This window comes from Bactrocera oleae, chromosome 5 (genome assembly GCF_042242935.1).
Source record: "Bactrocera oleae isolate idBacOlea1 chromosome 5, idBacOlea1, whole genome shotgun sequence".
Lineage (NCBI taxonomy): Eukaryota > Metazoa > Arthropoda > Insecta > Diptera > Tephritidae > Bactrocera > Bactrocera oleae.
In genome coordinates, this window is record NC_091539.1 from 33,356,936 (window position 1) to 33,383,920 (window position 26,985).

The following is a 26,985-nucleotide window of genomic DNA, read 5'->3' on the forward strand; positions in this document are numbered from 1 at the left end:
TTCGGTGCCGAAGTTAACGGTTTGGCATTTATATTTTTGCTCTAATAAATTTGGCACGCTTGTAAATGCGACAGAAAAATAAAATATCACAACAACTTATTATTACAAATGCGGGAAAGCAATTATCGCATAGTTACAACCTTTTTTTGTTTTGCTCATTTTCCGTTTTTTTTTTGTTTGATGGATGAGTAAAAGTCGTTTGCACCATAAACGCTGACCCAAAAGCAGATTAGCCGCCATCAAACCAACTGCTTGGTAAATTAGCTAATCACGATGCGGCAGCTCAACTTTTGTAAATTCCATTTATGCAATGATTTCACGCACACACACACGCGAACGCATAGCGATAATAACTAGCTGGCAAATGCACTGCGGTTATTACATCTTCTCTTTAATAGTTTTAACAGTTAGAAACTAATTATAGTGGGTGATTTATTAGGTAATCGAAGGCGGCGCCAGAATATGGAAGGCCAAAAAGCGAAAGTTTTGTTGTTGTATATTTGATAAATTGTATCGATGAATACTACGTTTTGAAAATAGTAATGTTGTTTTTGTTGTTATACCAGCCCAACACACTCCTCGTACAGTTTTAGGGAACTTCGCTTTTAGATAGTCATCGGTTAATCGGGACCACTCTTGCAGAAATTTTCATGTAATGGCCGAACTGTGGTGTAAAAATTTTAGATCATATATATTTAAAAGACAGATGTGCATAGTATAACCACAAAGTCTTATTAGTAGAAATTGAGAGTACTTCGACACTAATTACGAAGTTTCTTGGAATGCTGGAAGTAAACAGGACCTAGGTTTTGTCATTTGTGACGGGGCCTTATAGCCAACTTTGGTTAACATAAAATACTTTGATCTTCCATGAAGTGATGATGAAATGATCGCAGTCAAAGCCTTACACATTTGTATCACTCTAGGATCACAAAACATTTTGGAGCTGCTGTCTTTACACAGTACTCGAAAAGCAAACCTTCCAATGCGGATATATGTAAATACAACATTTGCAAAGTAGAGGAGATTTTCGTGACTCGAGCGTACCTAGCCTGTAAAACTTTAAAGGAATTTTTATTTTTCAAAAGTTGAATTGTTCAAAATATGTCTTTTAAAGATTAGGTCTAACAATAAAACATATGGATTCAATTGTAGAAGAATGAACTCCATACGAACTTTTCGGCTTGCCTGGTAATGGTGGGTACAATAAGTCAACTAGAGACACTGTTCCCCATAAAATATTGAAATACTACTGAAATCTAATTAAATTAGACAAAAAATATAGTCTTAAAATACACCAAAAAAAATTAAGTTTAATAATTAGAACGAAACAAACAAAAATTAGTTGAAAGATTTAGAAAGATTTTTGCTCTGGTTCAAAACCATTTTATTAAAACTAAAAAAGAAACCTAGCCGCTTTACTTTCAATTTTATTGCACAGATTTTATTTTTGCCAGATTTCATTTTTAATTTCGAAAAGTGGCTTCGGCAACCGGTCGTTAACTGCCACTCCAGCAGTTGGGATACAACATTGTATGATCGCCTTGACATTTTCAAGTTGATTGACAGTTCAGAATTCAAATTGGAGAATAAACAAGTTGGAAAAACTTTTCATGTTTCGTTCCATTTAAATGCATTTGCTCTTGTTTGTATGCATAGCGGTACTGCAATGCGGCTGCGGAAGCATATGGCACAGAGGGAGCCACTTTTCATTTCAATAAGCTGCACTAGGCAAACTCACGGTGACATAGATATTTAGTATATTTGTAAATATATGCATATATTTGCTAACACATATTTTGTTTGCAAACAATAAATTTTATCATATTACGTTGTTTTGTCAATTGATTAGCATAATTACCCAGAGGGAAAAGTTTAGCGGTCGACATATTTTTTCGAAGATTTTTGTTATGAGAAAACGAAAAACTTTAATACTAGATGTTGGAGTAGTTTCCACTTTGATGTGTTTGATAATGATATACCTATACTAAACATAAAAGTGGTTATAGTTAAACAACTCTGATTTACGGAGGTGCTGCCACCAAGTAGGAAAACATCGATGTGACTTTCATTAAAAAAACTCATTTATTTCGTCTACTTTCTCGATTAAGTTGTAATGTAGTTGTAGTTACATTTCATCGCGAAGCAGTATTGGGCCATTCTAGTGCTGCTCTCTGAATGAGTTTCATTACACCAGCCAAATATACAAATATCTTTTTAAACTTGTGAACAACTTCTTTAAAATTTTTTGTGCTATTAATAAAATTATTCTCAAAGAACTTTTGAATAATATTTTTTTTACTTCTGCAATTCTGATTAACGTTGAAATCTCAAAAAAAAATAAACATTTCTGCAACATTTTCAACGATTCCGTTGGAAACACAAAATGTCAAGCAAATTCGTTTTTAAATTTTCTTCCAAGGTAAAAATCGCCAGACAAACTTTTCGCGTCGTAACCAAATAGCTGTCAAACACACTCTAGATGACATATGGAGATACAATTTCGGCGCTTGCATATTAAATAGACCAGTCCGAGTAAGTTTTAGTTCAGTTGGTCTATATGGCGAGTCTTTTTGCTCTCACACAAGGTTTTAAACTTAGTGTAAAAATCTAACCTAGATATTAATTTTACGATATTTAGACATACGGCAAACGTTGTCCAGTCAAGATTTGAGCTCATATTATTAGAAAATTACAGCCTAAAATATACACATTTGCCTAAATTTCCTCCTCTTCTACGGTTGCCACAAGTTTGTTTGTATATATTCATTAATTTTTAAGGATGGAAAACTTTCCCAAAAAGGTCTGAGTATAATCTAGGAAGTTTTTAAAACCCTTTATGTATATTTTTAATTGTTTGGCAACTCTATTCCAAAATGTGACCGAATTAAAAAACAAAACTAAAGAAAAATCAGACTATGTATCAGAGTACTTTTAATATGATTTGCTATTATTATTATCTTGTGTTAGTTGAGAACACTCATCTATTTTGGACTCCGATTGAGGTTTAAGCTCAAACAACTCAATAATATTGTTTTGGAAGTGTATTATATATGAATAAAAGATTATTTCCTACCTTTAAATATTTATAAGTACTTTTTAGAGACCGTAATCATTATAAGTTTTATTTTAAAAATCACATAATAATGATAATGCATTGAGTTTTACGATTTTCTTCCGATAATGATTAATTTTACAATAAATCATAAATAGTCATTATTTTTAAGCAAACAAATTAAACTCACTTTTGGTCACAGGTTTCTAATAAGTGCCTGTTCTATGCCCTTTAATGTTAGAACAAAAGTATCCTTTCTCTTTTGTTAATTACACATACATTTGGTAAGAAATTATTATTTCGATGAATTCAATGCAGCTACAATCGTATTAACCGACAGAATTTTTTGAATAACTTTCATGTTTCGGATCAGTTAACGACAAAATTTTCAATAGTCATGCAAACCAGAACATGTATCCTGTTTGTGAAATTTCAAGGGCCTCATTCAAGATTTACGCTTGATATTATCTTTTTTAATTTTTGGAGGGGCGGAAAAAGGGTGTAGCAATACCATAATATAAATATATTCCTTTAGATTTGTTCCAAAAGAACATGCAACGAAGTTAGCAAAAACCTTAATAAGTTTCTTATAATGTGGGATCTAAAAATTCAGTAAACCAAAAATAAAAATCACAAATAATGATTATTTTGAAATTTTTTTTTTTTGTACAAAGATAACAATAAATAATTTGTGTTTTATTGTGAAATCAATCAAAAAATATTATTATCAGTAAAGAAAATCTTAAAAATCCGAAATTCATCATGAAATTGCTAAGATCGTCGGCAAAGGTTAACATGACGTTATTTGTTTTTTTTTTATATCAATTTTAAGTGCTTGATTTTTTCTTTTCAAAATCGCAACTGTAATCATTATTTACAGTCCCTGGTACTTTTCCTAATTCTGGTCCATGCCTATTGAAATTAATTACTCAGTTGGATAGCAGAAAGAGGAAGGAGACTTAAACTAGTTAGGAAACTCTTTCCAACAGTGTATTTCCACCATATTTACTGTCACGAGTAATTAGCAGTGATTATGCAAATTACAGCACTTTTAGTACGAATAAATGGGCTCATCTCGATGTTTACCTACAGTAATACAAACTAACAATAACAGCAAAAGCGATTGTTAATTTTGCTGCATTTTCCGCTAACATAACCGCAAACTAATCACAAAGCTTTGACAAACAGTTAGATTAATAAAAACAACATATTTAAGTATATATATTTAATAATTTATGAATACTTGTATTTATTTGCAATATAAGTATATGTAAATATTCATATACATATATATTTATTAATAAATATGTGACTTTAAATTACGAAGCTCCGACCAGAAGAATGTTACCAAAACATATTAAATTTAGGGTATGCAACTCCAAATCTTAGCAAAAATCACACTTGGCAACGTCAGCAATGCAAGTACATATATACAAATGATGCCTTCATATTGCACCAACTACGCGCTGCTTAAGTCAACCTCACAGCTTGGCGCTGCAGTCGACGCCAGCTGCGCCGCTGGCAACCTTTGTTATAGTCTGTCTGAAGCTGCATAAAGTTGAAAATAAAAGTGAGCAACTTTTATTATAATTCTTTTTACTTATTATTTTACCTTTTCATGAGATTTTTTGGTTTTGTTTTTGTTTTGTCTTTTTGCTCGACTGCCATTAAAGAGTTTGTTGGCTTACCACTTACCGAAGCCGACGATCAAGTGGTGGAGATGGCATCGACTCCTGCCTGGAAAATTCCAGTGTTAAATGCCACTCGAAGTACTTAAAAGTATTCGCAAAAAACACACACAAAAAAAACAAAGAAACAACGAAAAAAATACCGAAAACTAAAGACAAGGGTGCGCACTTACATATCTAGTATACAGCTTCGCATATGCATCAATATCTGGGAAGCATGCCGGTAGGAAAAATTGCGGTATAAAATCATTTTCGACTTTCGAAGGATTCTTGTACAATTTTGGAAATTGTGTTCCTTTGTACAAACAAGAGACCAATTTAAATCGAAGTTTTGGATTGGGACATTTTTCAATGAAATTCTTCGAATGAAAGTATACACCAGACACTCTTGATTTTAGATGTCTTAGCTAAGATGCATTTTTTTTAATATTTGCACACGATGAAGCTTTCTGTCCAACAGCACAGCAAGTGCTCATACTTAAAGACTTCAAGGGTGGGCTTTTACATTTGCAATCTGTTGAAAAATGTTGGTCCAAAATTGTGAGAAAATTACTATAAAAATTGTAGTCAGACAAGTGGACATGGGCTCTTGCGAAGCAATTATATTTGCAAATTACCATCTTTGGATCATTTTTATTTACAATAATTTTAATATATAATGGTATACGAATAACACAACATAAGATAAATCACGTATATTATGTTTTTATTCACTTTTTTGATATATCAAGATGGGTTAAGAAGCTCAAACAGTTGTTAATCTAAAGGTACAGTGTTAGTGCTTTTAAAATACACATTTCCATCGTGTTATATATGTATATAATATAAAACCACTATAATTTATTTATTTTATTTTATTTTGAAAAATTATATTCAATGCAATATATCGTCTACTCCTACAATTTTTGGAATTTAGATTCATATAAAGATAGTTGGATTCTAATGAATCTCTGCTCTAAGCTTAATGCTTCTTTAATTGAATCATTCATAGTACTTTATTATTTTTGCATTTAGCTTTGATGTCAAAGCCTATTTCATGCATCAGTTGCCTTTTACTAATTAGGATCTGATTTCTATAAATAATATTCTGCTACAATTTTTTTATTTTCTAAAACAAAACATTATGTTCATTGGCCTTACTGGTTGTAAGCAGCAGAAATTCTTAACTATATGTTTCTTAAACATGACAGATGAGTCTTAAATATTAATTAATTAATAAAATAGCTCCAATCACGAACCAAAGAACTTCAATATAATGTTAACAACCACTTTGGCAGACTCCAAGATCCAACCAAACAAAAATACAAAACTATATAACATAAGACTATTTAGCCACTAGATATTAAAAAACTGCATACAAATCCAAAAAAGTTTATTGTAAAACCTCTCCAATATTACTTAAAAGCGATGGGTATCGTGCGAAAAAGTGATTTGAAATATACTAGTAAAAAATTACGAAATATACGTTATTATTTAAAATATCATAGTTTCTACTAAGAAAGTACTAGCAAAAAATGGCAAAAAAAATTATAAAAACAAGATAAAACGTTAACTTCGGTTGCGCCGAAGCTATAATACCCTTCACAAATACAAAGGCCCCTTACAAGAACTTGATTCCGAACGTTCAATTTGTATGGCAGCTATATGATATAGTCATTCGATCTATACAATTTCTTCGGGGATTAGATTAATGCCTTAAATAATAATACACGCCAAATTTCATGAAGATACCTCGTCAAATGAAAGAGTTTTCCATACAAAGACTTGATTCCGATTGTTCAGTTTGTATGGCAGCTATATGCTATAGTGGTCCAATATCAGCCGTTCCAACAAATGAGCAGCTTCTTTGTTAGAAAAGGACAGGTGGAAAATTTCAGATCGATAGCATAAAAACTGAGGGACTAGTTTGTATATATGTATACAGACAGACAGACAGACGGACATGGCTAAATCAACTCAGCTCATCATGCTGATCATTTATGTATATATTTTATAGGGTCTCCGTCGTTTCCTACTGGGTGTTACAAGCTTCGTGGCAAACTTAATATATCCTGTTCAGGGTATAAAAGAACTGTATACATATATTCAATGTATGACGAAATGATAGTATCTAATTTTATATTTCTACTTATACAATAATCTATAGCAGAGACGCTCGAAACACCCACTTTGAATTTGGGAATTTTATTTTAGTCAGAAGTTGTGAGGGGTTTTGAAAATTTATTGATAGAAAACTGCAAACAAATACTTGAAAATAATAAATAATCAAATATGATTTATAAGCATTTGAATATTAGCTCTATAAACCATTGATTTATGTCAGATTAGACTCACAAATCACAAATGCCGTTCATGAAACTTTGGTTTGCAAAAACTAGCCGCACTGAGCATTTACTTTCCATTACAGCTGAGTCGCCATCAATGCCTTCGCTGCCGCCGCGGCTGTACAATGTTAAAGTGCCACAATAGTAATTAAACTTTGGCATTTTTAAGATAGCAGCCAACAGCTAGCAGTGCGTGGCCTTAGACTCCGGCCATGCATGTTTGCATATACATTTTTTTATAAATATATGCATATATATATATGTATATGAAAATATACCAACTAACGCACTCGTGCCGCTGTTGCAATGCGCTCTTGTTTACATATTTTATTTACATTTTCTTTGCAATAAGCATCAGTTTCTCTTCTTTTGTTTCTACTGCGTATTTTTCTTCTTCTCCTTCTTCGGCTTACCACGGCTATTTTCATGCACTCGTGGTGTTTGCTTTCATTTATGTTGATAAATATTGGCTGAGCGCAGGCGGTCTGCATGAATATTTAGAGTGTGTGTGTGTGTTTGCTTGCCGCTGTTTGTTTGCATTTTTCATGGCTTGCCATTAAATTCCCTTTCCTTATATATAAATTTGCGCGCACGAGAGCGATGCTTGCAACAGCTGCTGTATGTGCTTGTGTTGGCAATGCAAGTTTGCTGCTTAAGTCTTTTGCTGTGCGCAAATGGGCATTTGTCGCGTTTGGTCGAGTGCGGTCGCCTGTCATTCGCGCTTAATTACAAATTGGCGAGTTCGCTGCTTAAGTCGTTTGTATGTACGTCAAGCGCTGAGCACTTCCACCTGGCGCAGTTCAAGGCGTGACATATGTTTTGGAGTGTGCAAAAGTTATAAAGCTTCTATCTTAAGTACACATGGGAATTTCCAAGCAGCTTTTATGATTTACTCTTACTCTCATATATCATATATGTACACATGTATGTATGGATGTATATATAATATATAAGAATATAGCGCATAAAGCACACTAATTCAATATCAAACAGACCATCGGTAGCAAACTCCAATGACATTGTTGCCTGCTTCTATTATGACCGCATAGCCGGCAGCGTCGACCACAAGCGGTAACAGTTGAGAATAGTAAACAGCTTCGAACTAAAAGCCATTAAGGTGTGTGTGTAGTAGGTAATTGGCGCGCCTCAAACCACTTGTAGACAGTGTTGGCGCTCGTTTGAGCTCGCGTAGTGCACGAAACTGCTTTGTTGCTACACTCATTGGTGCTCATTAACGGCAACTTCCTTCTTCTGTACGCATATGCTCACACAAACACACACACACTCTAATCTCTTAAGCTCTTGCCATCAACCAACAACAACAAGCTGCGCACCTCTCACACTGTACGGCGACTGCGCAGTTCGCTGCCGCAGCTGACTTAACAGCTGTGCACTGGTTATTGGCACCAGAGGCAGACAGACAATCCAGCTAGCAGCAGCCAACAGACTGGCTGCCAGCCTACAACCTACAGTTCGCTTGAGACATTTTAGTCTTCAATCTTCAGTACGCCAGTTCACCAGCCGCTAGCCACTGTGCGCCGCCGTAGTAAGTCTTCATTCCACAATTAAGACGATAGTCTATACTTTTTTTGTGTTGTTTGCTGGTATCCATTGTCTAGTCGTGCTGGCTAGCTGCGCCTCGTGATAGTCTTTGCGAGTCTTCAGCGCTTGGTGCGCTCATCATTTTGCCATTTCTTGCTCGGCTGGCAACGAAACCAAAAGTGATTGTTAAGTGCGCGCATAACCGTGAAGTGTGCCAGTGCCTGTTTGTCTGCGAATTCGCTAGTCAGTCATTCTGCCAATATAGCGTACGATCTGCACTCAGATACATTGCCGTTAGTTGGATATACCTTTTTACTGCTTTTTACTTGTGCTTAAAATGATTTTTTTATGAAACTTTATTGAGTGTGTGTTACCTTGGAATGCATCGTCCAGGGGTGACGAAGGCAACAACAGTAGTTGCACGCAGTTACACCCTAAGCGCTCGTGTTGTGATTTTGGTGCCTTTTATTTGCAATTGCAAAATATTTTTGTGTATTGCAAGATTGAAAATTCTCGTTTAAATACGCGATATTTCAGTACTCGTACATGTAACAGTTTCGTGAAATATTTTTCAAATCTTTTTTGTGGGATATTTTAATAGAGATTTCTTGTGAAATTTTTCTTGAAAAAACAATTTTTTTGAGTTTTCGTTTTAATTTATTATTATTTTTTAATTAATTTAATTTTTTATATTTTCCGTATTTCTTTCCCTTTTTTGGTGTAATTTTTAGTGCGAAAATTTTTTGTTTTTTTTTTAATATTTACATTTTGTTTAGTTATTTTAAATATTTTTTTCTGTAAATTTTTTGTGTATTGTACAATAAAATTTTTTTTGAAATCTTTAAAAAATTTTTTGGAATTTTTTTGAAATATTTTTTTTTGTATGTCAATATTTATTTTTCATGTGGACTGTAAATTGAAAAATATGAAAGATATTTTAATGTTTTTTGTTAAAACTTTATTCAAAATTTTTTTTTTTTATTAAATTAATTATACAAATAAATTTGAGATTTTTTTCTTGAAATACTTTGATTTAACATTGTAGTTGTAAAATTTTTAAATATTAAAAAAAAAATTATTTGATTTTTTTTTAAATTATTTATTAATACATTTTTATGAATTTTTTTATAAATTTTCTCTGAAAAAAAATTATTAATTTATTATACAATTTTTATTAATATGTTTTTTAAATAACTAGTTTATTTGCCTCGTTTGCACCTTCGAAATATGTTTGAAATGTTTCTATTATTATATTCTTATTGGAAATACTATATATTTTTGCACTTTTTTCTTGCAAAATTTGTTTTTAAAAAATTTTATGCTCGATATTAAAAAAAATTAAAACCAACGTTTCCTTTTTATTAATATTTTAATTTTTGTCCTTAATTTGTTGATGTTTTTTAACGGTTTTCCCAGTTTTTTTTATTTGATATCCATATTTTATTTTTAATCCAAAATCGCTTCTTGAATGTTTACTTTCCTTTTTAAAAATACACTCGCGTCACCAAATAAACAGTTATTGCACTGTATTTAGCAATAAAATTACTAGGCGATAGCAACAACAACATTTGCAGCGTGTGCGCAACAAATTTCAAATGCAAACTACACCAAAACATAACAAATTTTTCGCAAATTTCATAGTCGTAATTAAAAAAGCGCGCTGGATGCGAAAAAAATTTAACTGAGAAATAAAATTGCATATTTACAAATTAAAAAAAATTAATAAAATGCAAAACATTTCTTGCATTTATAATTTAATATTTTTTTTTGGTTTTGAGTGAAAAGTGAAAGTCGCAAAACTGTTCAACAAAATATTTGACGGCTAAACAATACATTCAGCGGACAAATAGACATTTCGCAAGAAAAAAACTTTAAATACCGTACTGTGCATGAACTCTGTTTTTTGTTGTTTGACATGTTTTGTTTGCAACAAAATACACGACAAAAAAATCAATAAAAAATAAAATTAAATTTTCTATTTCATTTTACTTGCAACTGCAGGTGTTCATTTAATTGCGGCCCGCATTGATCGAATATTGAATATTGAGCAGCGAAAGGAATTGATAATCAAATATTCAGTGCACAAAATTAACAACAATAATAAAAACAAATTACAACAATAAAACAAAAACAAAGGCAAATATGTTGCTGAAAATGTAAGTATGAACTAACAATTTTAAAACTGTAATAACATCACTGCGAACGGTAAATTCATAATCACGTGAGAAGGATTTCAATCGGATATTTGCATGCACATATCTAGTTTTGAGAGACTGTGATTTGATTGACCTTTACAATATTTCTACTTTTTTGGTGGGCTTAAAAACTTCTTTAGGAAAATAATTAAATTTTTATTAGAAAAATTAAAAATAATTACTTGTAAAGAATAAAATCCTAAAAATAAGGATTTAAAAAAATTTAAATTTAAATATTAAATAAAAAAATAAATTTATTTTTGAAAAATCAAAATTATTGTTTTTCAATTTATTAAATTGAAAGTAATAATTTCTTGAAAATATTTAGAAGTATCAATATAGAAAGTTACCTTGAAACTAATTACGGTTTCCTATTGAAATACCATACATAAGGCACTCGAGTACGTAATATTTTTCATAACCATCAGAAAGTATAAAGAGTTCTTGGAATGCGCAGTATGAGTTATTGTGGAAGTACTTTTACTAGACACGGTTGTTGCTTATTAAATGTCAATGATTTGAAGTTCATGTTCTACGCAGTTAACCAAAACAAGTAATGCTGGTCTATTCAATAGCCAGGTGTAGGAATGACACAGTTGTGTGATCAAAATGGGAGTTAAACTTAAACATATATTTCAACTTAAAAATATTCAAAGTTTAAGTTCAATCCCTGTTTAAAGTCTATTCTGGATCATAAAAATTTGGTGGTTTGATGAAGAAAATGAAAACGTGGACTGAATATGGAAACAGGTTTGACATTGAAGCTTTGGCAAAAGCGGTTGAAAAAGCAAAACAGTATGAATAGGGCACGATTCGCTGGCTCGTTCGACCACTTTTGAAACAGCTATTAAAATTTCGACTCCCTTAAAAAACACATACTAATTTTTTTAACACAACTCCTTTTGTTTTCCAATTATTGAGCAAATATTAGCATGCTAAAATTAATCTCAGAGCAGTATGACATTTAGTATCTTAAGTAAAGTCCAAGAACAATCGCATTAGTTTTCTAAAGATGGCTCAGTTGTTTAAATTTTCTTTACAACCATGAGTTTTTCGGACGGTCTCAAAAATTTGTTATCAAAGTAAATTTCAAGTATTGTATTTCTTTTAGTATTTCTCAATTAATTTCTTTTAAGAACCAACGATATATTAGAAAAATGTTGATGTGTTTTAAAGCGATGTGTTCAAATTGCGACTAACACTCAAACTCCATTATATAAGATAGGAATGCTTTGTGAATAAAATAGCTCTAGCAAGAACAAGGTGTCGATAAAATTCTCGTGTTAAACAAGAAAATTAAATTAAAATTAATATTTTATGCACAAAGCAACTGTTGCATATGAAATTAATACACCGTTATGTACTATGTGGTATGTAAATGCATGCCTTTCAAAGCAACTATTTTGTAGTCATCAAGAATGCAATTCATTTTTCCATCAAGTTTGCCTTCAACACCATCACTCAGTGTCTTTCTCAATGCATTTCTTGTCGCTGACTGCTGCGAAGAAACTCGTTTTGCTGCCAAACACACGGGCAACGGTGCACGTACGTGCGGAACACATATATGCATGCATGTGTGTGTGTAGAAGGCAGCGTGTGCGCATTGAAGCGCGGGTGTTTGGCCCGGGTGAAAAATGCATGAATTATGGGCGCGTTTATTCCCACATAATTGTGAGTTTTCGAGTCACTCACACAGACACCACAACTGAAATGTCTAACAATGACTGTTATGTGTTTATCTGTAAGCTTTTATGTGCATATACATATGTATGGGTGTGAGTGCGCATGCCTATCTGCTGAATCATAAATTACGACTGCATTGGTTAATTTTGTGCAAATTACTTGTTTAACTGAGCATGAATGTTATATTAACCATTTGACTTGCCAAAAGAAAACGGTAAGCCAGCGTACATGTATGTATATCATATAGATTAAAGCAACAAATTTCTAATGTTCAACAGACGGGGGGTACATAAATATGTTCGCTTATGCTGGCACCATGCTTATTAAGTAATAAACTGCAGTCGCAAGCGCCCACACACACACATATATGGGGTAAATCACCCTACACATTAATGTATAAATTATTATAATCCGCTAACGCTCAGCTTCCCGCCAACTCACCCATTTACGTGTATAACAAATATAAATATATGTATAACCAAACTTCCGAATTTTTAATTCGAACTGATGCGCAACTCTACCAACAACAACAGCAACAAAACATAGCAAAATCATGTTATGAAAAACAATTTAAATACAAAAATAAACAAAGCACAAAGCACATCAAAGAGATTATGTGTGCAATTAAAAAACAAAAATAACAAAAAACAGCAAAAAATAACAAAAACAAAAAACGTTTACTTCGGCTGCACCGCAACTATAATACCCTTCAAGGAGCCTTTCTTATATAGTAGCATTAGAGGGTATAAAATATATGTATCTTGATTTTGATCGATTAGTTTGTATGGCAGCTATAAGTTTGTTCCTAACAGTATATTCGGGGTTTGTAGCATTGCCCTAGACATTAATCTGCACCGAATTTCGTGAAGATATCAAATAAAAAAGTTTTCCTTAAAAGAACTTGATTTTGATCCGCTATACGCTATATTGGTCCGGTATCAGTAGTTCCGACAAATGAGCAACTTCTAGGGTAGAAAAGGAGGTGTGCAAAATGTCAGAAAAATAAATCGAAAACTGAGCGATTAGTGTAGGTATATACAGACGGACTATGCTAAATCGGCTCAGCTCGTAACACTGATAATATCTTTATATATTAACTAAGGCCTTCGGTGTTTATCAACTTCGTGGCAAACTCCATATGCCCTGTTCGGGGTATAAAACCAAAACTAATAACAAAAAACAGCAAAAACAAAAAACAATAATCTAGCTAAAAAAATGCTTGTCAATTAACGAGCGCTAAAAGGAAAATGTTTATGATTACAAATATTTTTTGTTGCAATGAGAGTGTTTTGTTCTGTTGTTTTTTTTTATGTTTTGCTTTTAACCGCAATCTGCAGCTTATGAGCTCATACTCAAATATTATGATTGTACTTTGCAGTAGTTTACAAATCACCTTTTTTATTTGAGGGATTTTCACACATTTTCATAGAGAGGGATTTTTGTGGTAATAGTTTGAAAAAAAAGCTTTATTCTTGCATGAAATTAAAATTTTGTAATAGAAAAATTTTTGGTCAACATAAATGTTAAATGGAATTTTTTTTCCGAGAATTCACGATTTAACATACCTCATTTTGGTACATACAAATTTGTTGCTCTCGTGGCTCCGTCCGAATGATATTACAATATACCTAATCTGGAACTTTAAACTACGAAAGTTTATCGCACTCCAAAGCAAATGACTGCTTAAAACAACTAGCAACAAAAATAGTTTTGACAACAAAACGAAACTTTGCGACCAACCGGTTTTTGCAAACATTCTCACCCTTATCAATACATACATAAATATTTAGAATATAGACCAAAACGCGCCAAAAATTCGCCGAAACTCATTTCGGTTTTCATTAAAATCCACTTTAAAATTTTCAGGAAATTATATAGGTTCATATCTCTACATATGCAACAATACTGTACTCGCACACCATAACTCAAATTATTACCCATTCTAAATTGAACCAATGGGCCCCTAATATATCTGTAAGTTCGAAACTAAAAAGTGTTGTATAGTTGAATAGGTAATGGATTTACATAAGTTCTGGAGTATCCTACAACAGTTACTAAAGTGAAAATCGAAAACGATGTTGAATCAAAGGAGTTCTGTCAATTTTGAATTAAAATCTTAGTTGTAAGTTGCAAGTTTAAGAGTACTGGCACACTTACGGCTCGTGTTCAATTCTTCTATAGCCTTATTAAGAACACTCTCGCCTTAAGTGTCTCACCCGTCAGTTTCTTCGCTCCCTTAAAAACATCAAATACGGATAATTCTATATTGAATATGTTCAAATATTAAAAATTTCATGTGAAACTACATTTTCAATAGCACATTATAGTAAATATTAGAAGAATCTTAGACTTAGATCAGCTAGGTTAGGTAGTAAGTGTGGTGTCGGTCTTTTTAAAGTCAAATAAAGACGGGTTTAATCCGATTTTTCTGATATACAGACGTCAAGTAAAACTAAAAGGAATCCTTGGACTTTTAACAAGCAATTGCTCTCGATTCTTTCCCGAAGAAGTGAAGAACATACATATGTATGCATCAGAGCAGGACAGTTCTATGTTATTTAATATTATATAAAGTTTTCTAAAAACAGAGCTTCAGTTATCTATTTTAAATACTTTAAATGCAATATTTACTAGAACACATGCAACAATAATTTTTAAATACTTCAACTAAGCTCTTAACTATTGATTTCGAATTTTAGGAGCGTCAACATAAGGTAGAATATAGTGTAGGGAAGAATAAGATTTTTGCCCGTGGAAATGTTCAATACATATGCCGAGTTGGCCCAGCATATCCAATACTATTCCAGTCTTTACTAATGATCGGCTATAGAAAATTAATTGAGAAATATTTAACCATTATGTGACTAAATACTCATAATGAAATATTGGAATTATTCTCAAAAGAAACCATTTTGTGCCATATGTGCGTTAAAATAGGTGGGTTAGGTGAGAGCATACAGCCACTTTCCCATCCATTGGTTTTTGCAAGACTGAGGCTGAAATGTCTCAGCAGTCTTACCTTCGGCGAACCAATTAGCTGAAACTAACATTATCTGCCTCAACAAATTTGTAATAGGTTTAAAGCGAACCGAGCCATGTTATTGGCAATGTATACTTAAAATACCCAACTCGATCGAGGGAGAATATTGTTTTAACCGCTCGAGGTGATTTAAAATAGCTAACAAAAAAACTAGATCCAAATATTGTCTTGAATGAGCTTCACGAATTTTCTTCAAAATTAGTCCACTGCACTCTATTTTACTAGCGAAAGTCACGCGATTTAAGACGACTTTGGAAAATTCATTGTTGGAATAATTTTGAAAAGCACTGTGCTAAACAAAGAAATAAAGTAGGACAAAAACTAAAAAAAAATGCTTAATTCCACAAAAATGTTTTTTTTTTTGCAAGACCGCCTTGAATTATTTATCGCACAATTTAAAGTATTTGGTATTGCTGCAATTGTAGCTCGGCACACGTTCAACGCTTTTTTAAGTTGCCACAAATAAATCAAGGTGTTATTTGATTTTACCAAATTCAGTATGCGCGCCTTGGTAGATTCGACAATTGGCCAAAATTAAGATGCATTAAATAAACCAAACAAAATTTGAAAAATTCGAAAAAAAATTCGTTAGTCACTGACATTAATTTAAACATTTAATTTTTGAACACACACGTAGATACGCACAGTCAGAGCGGTCAAAGGGAATAAGCGCAAAAAATCTCGAAGGTTAAGTGCTCTTTTGTTTTTTTTTCTTATTTATTCTCGTATTTTTCCAATTATAAACTGAATCAGCTGCATGCTGCTTACAGCAACTCAAATTTACCCTTCAACTATGAATAAACTGCTTAACTATGCATAAGCACACACACACACAGCCATGCATGTAGTTTTGTGGTGAAACCCTTCTTCATGCCAACACACACCTTTGCAAAAGTAAAAATAAAAATTAATAAAAGACAACAACAACAAATCGTGGAATGCAGCGCAAAAACGTGTCTGCGCACTTATGCAGCGATGGAAAATATTTGAATTTATATTTTATATACCTTGTTTTGTTGTTATACTACTTATATTGTAGTTTAAATTTTTTTGTTCGCCAACTAAGCACAGCAGTGCGCGAGTGAGTTACTGTCAAACGCATCTCCGAGGCGCAGCACACGCATACCTTTACATACATACAAACGCATATATATATACATATATACCCTACAAGAACAGTGACAGTCATCTGACCGGTAATATAACAGTCATAGCTGAAAAAATTTTGTCAGCGCGCAGAACAAAGTTTCTATCATTTTCTTAAGAGCCTTGTGCAAAAATTGATGGAAACAAACGTAGATGTGTGAGTTTGCATCTCTCTTTAACACATGGGTATTAAAAATTGATTCACTATATATCTATACTGCTCACTCTCATGTCTTTTTCTGAGTCATTGCTGACCATAAATCCGTCATAGCTGAAAATTGTCAGTTATGACTGTAAATCTATCACAAGTGAAAAATTACTTTGCGCAGTATATAATAAAATTTTTTTTCTTTAATAAATTCAAAACTTTTAAATAAAATTTGTTAAAATAATATAGATAAATACGAAAACAAAGAATGCAACAAAAATATAATTAAATAATAAATTAGGTAAAGGAATTTTCACTTAATTCCATGCTTGCTCCTCTCAAAAGCTTTGCTGTATGTATTTCTCAAGTTCATAAATATTTCGGAATTTAAAAATGCCTAAAAAAAATTAAAATTAACTAAAAATATAATTTTATTGTAAACTTAATAATAACACCTTTGGTTTATCGCACGAGATAACAGCTACATAAGTAATTCACAACTTCTCGAAACTTCTATGCAAATGTATGCTGTCTCCTTTCGACGTATACAGAATTTGCTTTTGAAAAAATCGTAAATATTGACAGTAATTTTACTGTTCATTTGATTGTCAGTACTGACATAATAAATGTGAGTGTATCGGTGAACCCATCAGCAGTTTCTTGTAAGGTACAGATCCATGCGAATGCCGACTGCTTTGTTTATTCCGCAATCACTTGCACTTTCAGTCTTTACAACAACTACTGCTACTACAACAACAACAAAAAATCAAAAACATTATTAAACAAGAAAAAACGTTAACTTCGATTGGACCGAAGTTATAATACCCTTCACAAATAAAACTAGAAGTAAAGAACTGGATTTTGGTCGTTCAGTTTGTATGGCAGATATATGCTAGCGTGGGCCGTTCTGAACAATTTGTTCGGAGATTGTAGCCTTGACAATATTCTTTGCCAAATTTCGTGAAGATATCTCGTCAAATAATTGTGTTCCATACAAGGACTTGATTATGATCGGTGACTTTGTATGGCAACTATTTCTTATATCGAGTGTTTTTTTCGAGGTATAGAACTTTAAGTTGGCATTACTGTTCAAGATCGCGACCGATTTAACAGCTTTAAGTGATTTATTCTCAGTTTGGTTTGGCAATTCATCATAAATAGACTCACGCAATTTTATTTCCAAAATAATTGTTCTGTGCGGAATACGTATCGCGCACTACGTTTATTTTATCGTGTTTAGCGATGAATCGCACTTCTGGTAGAATGGCTACGACAAAACGAACCACCGTTACGTCCAGAAAAACTGATTGTTTGGTGCGCTTTATGGGCTGGTGGAATCATTGGTCCGTACTTCTTCAAAAACGATCGTGCCACAATCGATTTATTGAAAGACACGTTTGGTGACCGCCTAATTTCACGTTTTGGACCTGTGAATTGGCCTCCAAGATCTTGTGATTTAAGACCGCTAGACTACTTTCTGTGGGGTTATGTAAAGTCAGAATTGCAAACCAATTCTCATTCTCAATGGTGTCACGGAATCTGATTGGATTTTCGTCTTTTCGAACATATGCAAAACCAATATTCGAATCAGCTGTTTACTATTGTGACAAAACTTGCAATTGAATAAATTTGAACTACCATATAAAGTCTTCTAAAGTTTACAATGAGTTTCGCTATTTTAGCTTATATCTTATTGGAAGAAAAAAGCAACGAAAAACTTAAAGGAAGATATTAAAAAATCACAGTAATCCACCTGATGCACCAGGGGAGTCATATGTGAAATTTGGCTTGCTTGTTGTTTGTATACATGCTTACTTCACACATTTATATTACATTATCCTCTGAATAAAAACGCATTTGTGTGTTAAATTACGTTTATTACGTTTTGTAAATCTTATCTTAAAATATTTGAATTTTTTCCATAAAGTCAATAATTATGACATTTTGTGTTTTATCTTTATGTTTTCCCCTATAGATAAAACCATAAATTAAATCGTAGCAATATTGTAAATTATTTTCTTAACTTACATTTCAAATCTGTCAGCGATTATCCTCTTGCTTTGTTTCTGATAACAAAATCGATAAACTTGGTTTTCGTGACACCCAATACAGTTGCTATTTGAATTCATGACACCTCCTCCTCATTGTTTCATCGGTATCAATTCTGATTCTGATAACTTTCAGATTCTACAACACCCCTGAATAATTAAATATCGGCTAGATCATCGTCAGATCGATATCTCAAAAACTAACTAAGGGATTAGTTCGTGTATATACAACAGCAAGACTGACAGTCGGGCTAAATCGATGCAGCTCGTCATGCTGATCGTGTATATATATATTTATAGAGCCTCTGATGTTTTCTTCTGGGTATTGTAAACCTCGGTGCAAACTTAATACACCCTGTTTTGGGTATCAAAATATAACACTGGCTGGTTATATATGCATTTTGCTGCAAAACGCTCGCGGCGTCTGCTCAATATGTTGTACGTTGTTGTAGGTCTGCGAGTTGTTTTTGTATTTTTTATATTTTTTCTTTTTTCTCCCGACTACGAGTTGCCTCAGAAAGTTGAAGTTGTTTACCTTTGTAGTGTTTTTTCTACCACAGAAATTTCAATACACAGTTGTAATAAAAAACCTTACAACAATATTAAGCAAAAAATCACAAACAACAAAAATAATAGCAAGTTATACAGCAAAATATTTATTGTACAGGGAAAAGACTGTATGAATGACAAACAGAAATAAAAGGCCATAAATATCAATACGATTACGATTACGTTCGCGCCGAACACACAAACACATGTAGCTTGTATACTACAGCAACAGCGAATAGCTAACCGCCTGCAACTGAGTAATAGCTCTGCCTGGGCTACGGCACTCAGCATTCACCACTCGGCGCACAACTTGCTTTTCACAATCCAACCGCTTGTCACCTGCCCGCGCCCATCCTACCCGCGCTGCAGAGTCTAACGTTACGGCTACGCTCCATTGCGTAGCGCAGCATTGCACTGCCCCATTTTCCTACCGATATTCCATAATATCGAGTAATAACCAGTAACCAGTGTGCGATAACAACCATAACCGGAGTAAAGCTCTTGCTCGTTCCTTGCCTTTAGCTTTCGGCCCTGCCGCAGCCCCTGTCGCTCTCTGTGTTGTGGGCATCGCCGCGCCGCGGTTGAACTCGTAAAAACAACTGCACATTGAAATGGGTTAATTTCGTGAGACTCTTTTGCTCCTTTTATTATACGTATATACATACATATCAGTTTGTATCAGTAACTATACCAGTTATTGTTGTTGTTTTTTATCTTAGCGAAAGGGTGCACTGGTGCTTTGCCACGCAGAGTGTTACCCAGCAAACATTTGATAGGTCGGTTTGTATGGCAGCTATATACCATAGTGGTCCGACCTGAACAATATGTTCCGAACATTGTTGCCTTGCCTTGGACAATAATCAGTGCCAAACTTCTTGAAGATATCTGGTCAAATAAAAAAGTTTTCCATACAAGGACTTGTTTTGGATCGGTCAGTTTGTATATATGCTGCATGCTATAGTGGTTCGATATTGGCGATTTCGACAAAGGAGCACATTTCTGGGCCGAAAAGAGCATGTGCAAAGTTTCAGATCGCTACCACAAAAAAAATATATATACATAATATATATATATATACTTGTAGTATAGAGTTGAGTCGATTTAGCAGTAAAATTTTCTGTATATACGCAAACTAGTCTCTCAGTTTTAGTATATATATACATTGGATCTCCGGCGTTGCCGTCTATGTGTTACAAATTTCGTTTCAAACTTAATTCAGGGTATAATGTAATTCAGGGCTAATGAAGAGAGAGTAATCAAGAGAGGGTAATCAAGACCAATGATAATAATCTTTCTCGTATATCTTCTATATATGATATGGGAAAGGTCTCTATAGACACATCTTAAAACCTACATCTTGTAATACTTATAGAGTGAGCTTTGAAAATATTTGGCTAAAAGCACGAAAAATTTATGGGCCATACACTCCCTATTAATAGTACCTTACATGAGCAAATTGGGTTGTTGATACAACGTAAACATCACCTTACGCGGTATTCCCTATAATCTTAAAACAGTATTCCACCTATGCACTATGGGAATATATACATATATGGCCTAAAAACAACTTGGTTGATATGAAAATTTCTTCGAATATTTAATTTTTCGTATTTTGGAACGAATAATCTTTACTCAAACATTTCAAACACTTGCAGTAGAAGGGTTAAAAGTGCTTGGCGTAGTTTCATATTAGGATTCTTGGAGCTTAAAGCCAATACTGTTTTTAAGGCGCTCACATTTCAACTAATATCATCAGACATGTATCGTAGTCCCGTAAGTCGTGGCTTATTTGAACTATACGACCATTTATGATTGATCCTTATTGCTATTTGTACTACCTAATCAAGAATATTCGAAGCAATATGGCCGTCTTAGCATACACATATCTTTTGTGTTCAATCCATTAACTTTTCTTGTCGAAATCCGAACAGAACCGTTTATTAAGAAACTTCATGTGCTCAAATACCAACATTTCAAGTGTTAATTCAATTTTGTATACAAATTTCGGTTGATATAAAATTTACTTCCATAATGGAATGTCTTTGTATTCAACGACTAATGGCGTAATCCACGGAGCGCGTGTATGAGTTCTGAACAAACATCACAAAATGTGTGTTTTTTTGTTCTCAAATCGGTTGGTCTACGAATGTGAAGGGACGTGGAAGCTTATATAGGCACCATATATCTTGCCTGTTCATTTAACGTAATGAATTGGTTTGAGTTTCGAGTTTGATTTCCCACTTCCTCATAGATGATAGCAGCTTTGTCCCTCTTTTGATGTTTGACTTTAGATCATCCAAAGTAATTCCATTGTTTTGCCGGTATGCCAACTGTTTCCTTTGCGTAGTAAATTGAAGATAGGTTGCGTTCTTCGTCGTCTTCTCTAGAGATTCCCTTTTCGACTGTTATCAACAGTTTTCAAAATACTCCTTCCACATATTAAGCGCACTCTTTATGTACCATGCATTTAGTCCAATTACTCAACGGAGCCTTAATTAAGCTTTAAATATATTTTATTCCCAAAATGCTGACTGGATATCAACGGTTGTTGTTACATTGCTACACAGATACAAACTGCAGCAATTGCTGTCACATTTCAAGTGTCCGCGTGGTAGCAGCAGCAGTAACAGCGGCAGCGGCAACGGCGGTAAAAATAGTTGACAACTAAACGAACGACTAACCGGTTTACCACACTTGGTTGCCGTGATGGCAATAAAGAAGCGGGTGTGTATGGGTGCTTGTCAATATATACATATGTATGTATGTGTAAGTACACCGCAATATTGAAAATAGATTGCTATTGCCTGTTTTTGCCGTATTTGGTCGCATAATGAGAAATAGAGTATTTGAAACAAGTTCCCGGTCTGTTTTACTCACTTCACTTTTCAGCGCACTTTCGCTGCGATTTTGCTCGCTCAATATAGCTTTACCTACGAACTAGTCCATGCACACACGGCCATACATTACATGCGATTTACATCTCTACTGCACACAAACACATATATATATGTAGTGGTAGGAGAAAAATAAGTAAATTGTGCTGACTTGGAACAAACCGCTTAAGCATCTTGGCAGTTTGCCTTGAGCTTTGCTTTGTTGCCATCTATATACCTTTGGTATTTCAATCACCAATAACACAAAAACATGAAAAAACGTTAACTTCGGTTGCACTGAAACTGTAATACCCTTTACAAATGAACAAGTTTTCCACTATAACATGTAGCTGCCATACAAACTGAACGACCGGATTAAAGTGAATGTAAAGTTTTTTCATTTAACGAGATATCTTTAAAAAATTTGGCATGGATTATTGTCAATTCATCTCCAATGAAATTGTTCAGATTGGATCAATATAGTCTATAGCTACCATACAAACTGGCCGATCAAAGTTTCTTTTAAAGAATATTTTGTATTTTTGAAAGCTATTATAACGTCGGTGCAACCGAAGTTAACGTTTTTTCTTGTTTTTATATATATTTTATAGGGTCCCCTTTTTTCCTTCTGGGTGTTACAAACCTCGTGGGAAACCTAGCATACCTTGTTTAGGGTATATAAAAATGACTTACAAAAATTGCATGCTAAAAGTAACATATGTCTAAAAACAGACACACACACACACATATGTGTGGCTTTATCTATTTATTGAGATTTGCGGCCCATTCGCTGGCATATCGCATCAGCCAAGCGTTCGACCTCAGCGATTCGCATCGGTTCGCCTTATTGGCGCATTGTTCGATGTGCATGATTATCTCTGGCGTGTCTGTCCGCTATATCGCCTGTTATTTGGGCTTGGCAAAGCATCTGCCGCTCATTGAACTAAGCGGTGCATGTGCAGAAATCACCTTTTATATGCCCAAGTACATTCGTGTGTATGTATTTATATGTGTAGTGTGCATGTAATGTGGCTAGGTAACTGTATCGCGGCACATTTGCGCATGCGCACCGCATTGTTGCTGGCACATACCGGTAAGTGGTCACTGCAGCGCTTTGGCAGAACAAGTCGATTGTGATTTATTCGAGCACGTACATACATATTTACATCCTCAGATATATCATTATAAATCGAATTTATCAACCAGGTAGGACATTTATTCAATCTGAAGTGACCATATATTTTCTAAATGATACGATGCATTGTTTTCTGCGGTAACTATTCTGGATGAATCTGTTAAGTTAAGTTACGAGAGAAGAAGGTGCATCGTTGGCTTTGTAAATTGTACTATTATATAATGAGTGCTATATAAGTGTATATTTCATCCGAGGGTTAACATCTCAATTTATAAGTTGATTTCACTTCTTTTTATCAAGGTTATGGCTTCCTAAGCGATGTTAGTCGATTTCATCTTCAGTTGATCTTTCAAACACAAAGAATAAATGAGTATCCTTAATTCTCCGCTTCCATAAATTGAGCTCAGCTCACATCCCCTTATGTCACCATTTGCTCCATAGTCAACGCTATCTAGTTAGACGAACAAGATAAGAAACTTATAATGTCCATATTTTGTTGTAATCATGTTTATTAGTCTGTGAGGAAATTAGTCCGGCTTTTAAATCTTAGAGATATCTAAAATAACTCAATATTCCAATTACATTTCTTCTTTAAGTGAAGACAAGTAGCTCGTATAATCATACAATTATTTTGATAAGCCCTAGCGGTGTCAAGGTATAGCACGCGTTGTACCCGAAGGACTGTGCTTAAAAATGTTCTTGCTCAAGATAGTATGTTAAAATTTGAATAGAGCCTTCTCAATATGGCATAGTATTTTGAAAACAATCTCAGAGAACTTCGGCTTCCATTATTAAAACTGGTTTTGCCAGATTTTTTGTTTAATATCTCTTTTGATATATTATATAGGGAAGAGTTTTTATAACTTAAAGATTACCAAAGCTATATCAAATCTAAAAGCCTTCGTAGTCAAATAGTCAGCAATAATATGTTATAAATATGACTTGTTCTAAATGAATGGAAGGTGGACTAAAGACAAAACCTTATTAATTGATGCCTGATTAAGTCATGAGATCGACAGTTTTTTGCTTAACTCATGACATAAAGCGCCATTTCCATTTGAGCTCAGCATTACAAGATTCACCAAACCCTTAAAGAACTGCGATGGAAACACCTTCGTGAATGTCTCCAAACAGAAAAAGATTGATTGATTGAAAGAGTAAAGTCATCGAAAAGTTCGAGCTCAAGTTTTCGGGTTTTCTTTGGACGGACGCTAAGCAATAAAAAAAGCTTCTGAACCTACAAGTAATACTATTAAACAGAAAGGGTTCAATAGAAATAAACTATCCTATAGACCATAAAAAATAAACCCAGTAAAGGAAGAAAAATTTGGTACTTTTTCAGAGTGACAAAGTATTATAAACTAAAGTAATATTTAAAGTGGAGAGCGATATCCTCAAATCTTCATTACATCATATAATAGTGCGTACAGCTTTATTTACATGACGCCCTAACACTTTCAAAATTTAAATACTGAGACTCACAAAACCCAAAATCAATACCAAATGTCCCGTTTTGAGAATGTTAAAACTCAAATGCGTTGAGATATTCTGAAATATGACAAATTAAAAATGAGATCTTCTACAAGTATTTAGAAGCAAATTTTCTTGTAAACCTGACATATTTCTTTATGAACTTGAAAATTATTCCATTTACCAATTTTCTCTCCAAATCATTAACAATACTTAATTTCCTGCTGGGTTAACGTCGTACACCTTCACTTTCTGTTGTTAATAACTCGTATTCTCTTATGCAAAGATATAATGAAATAGCAACCAGTCATGCGACAGACGACTTACGGCATTCTTCAGTCGCATTAGCCAATATTAACTACAGCTTGATGTACAAGACCTACATACGTAAAAAGATACAAGTATTATTATGTCCCTAACCGGTTTACCCAATTGCCCCATTACTTATTGGCACTTATTTTACCATCACCATCGTCGTCACCATTACTTCGACTAATTTATTCGTCCTTCTACGCGATTATGCAAATTTGCACCTTTTGTAAGCCGTCTGCCCAGGTAAAATATTTAATTACACCCATTTCCTTTGTCCTTGCAGTCAATTAATATGCTGTCTGGCGCTGTTGGCGAAGGCGCAGAACTCCATCGAACAACTGCCGGGCGAAATAAATTTCGAAACTTCACATAAACGACCGGACGAAAATGACTTTCAGACATCACATAAAATACCTAGACATTCTTTCTTGCCAGAAACAGATTTGGACTTACTGCAGGGCACTATGAATTTACTGCCGACCAAGGAACGCCCCGAACTGAATCCCGTTTTGAGTGCGCTCATCAATGAGGATGTAATGAAGAGCATCGAGGCGAAACGTGCCATTGAGAAGGAGGAGTTGGAGCAGATTAAAGCCGAAATTGATGCGGCACGCAAGCAAAAGGAGGAAGATGAACGTAGAGTAGCCGAGACCAGTTATGCGGTATTGACAACCGCAGCGCCAATAAGCAAAGCCGAACTCGATGAAGATTTCAATGTCGGCTTTGTTGATCAGGCCATTAACTTGGATGCTGCCGGTACGGATAATAAGAAGTCGCGCATTGAAATCAAAAAGGGACCTAATGGACAAGACTACGAATATGAATATGTGTACTATTATGAAGATGAAGAAGATGCCAAGCCATCGGAAGCGCCAGCTAAAGTCGACTCAAGTGAACGCGGCAAATCACGTTACAGCAATATTGAACGCACTACAGCGGCGCCAGCAAGCAACAGTCTCGTCAGCAACAAGGCCAAGGGGCGTTCATCGAGCTTGAACGACAGCAGTGCAGACGATGTCGAAGCTGAACGGTTGCCAGCCAACACACGTTTCCCTAGCCGTGGCAAGAATGTGGATGCACAGCCAACGCCCGCTATAGATTCACTTGAAAACGCCGCCGAGAAGAAAAAGATCAGCGTAAAGCGACCCAGCTTGGAACTAGTTGATAGCGCAACCTTTAACACGGACGAGAAACAAGTGAAGGGCATCCGTAATAGCGATACTGAAACGAAATCGGCAATCGCCATTGAACAAGAGCAAGCAGCTGCAGCAGCGGCCGCTGAAAAGAAAGAAGCTGAGGAGAAGAAACGTCGTCAGCCAACCATTGGCAGTGATGAAGAAAGTGTTACCGTTAAAGATGCAGATGAAGAAGTGGAGCAGACCACATTGTCGATGGAAAAGGCCGCATTAGACTTATATGCGATTTTACAGAATGAGAACTTCAACATGGATATGACCACCGATGCTGATACCGAAGTGACGACTGTGCTGCCAGATACCACAAACCCCGATGATGAAGGCTTGACCACACTGGTGGATGAGGAGCCTAGCTCAACCTCCACAACTACCACAACAACCACCACAGAGCCAACTACGACGACAACAACCACTACAACAACCACAGCAGCGCCTTCGTTGTTTGGTGGTAAGCGTCCCGGCTTGAACTCGGCTGGACGTAATCGTTTCAAGCTGAACAAGGGTGGAAAGAGCGAAGCAAGCACAACAACGACAACAGAAACACCAGCGCCGGAGGCACCGAAAACGGGCAAGAGTAAGTG

The 26,985-nt window shown here is 34.4% G+C and overlaps 1 protein-coding gene across 3 annotated transcripts in view; it reads left to right on the forward strand.

Annotated features, from left to right (window-relative positions):
- Positions 1-26,985, forward strand: part of LOC106618277 (proteoglycan 4) — a 48,375-nt gene that overhangs the window by 18,683 nt on the left and 2,707 nt on the right. The window contains exons 1-3 of one of the 3 annotated variants that reach the window (XM_036371771.2): positions 8,485-8,613; positions 10,611-10,765; positions 25,492-26,978. In XM_036371771.2, coding sequence (XP_036227664.2) covers positions 10,752-10,765; positions 25,492-26,978 — 1,501 coding nt within the window. In that variant the 5' untranslated portion in view covers positions 8,485-8,613; positions 10,611-10,751. Of the gene's footprint in view, positions 1-8,484; positions 8,614-8,662; positions 8,903-10,610; positions 10,766-25,491; positions 26,979-26,985 lie in introns of those variants that run through there. The other 2 variants (XM_036371770.2, XM_036371772.2) reach the window with 2 other exon arrangements.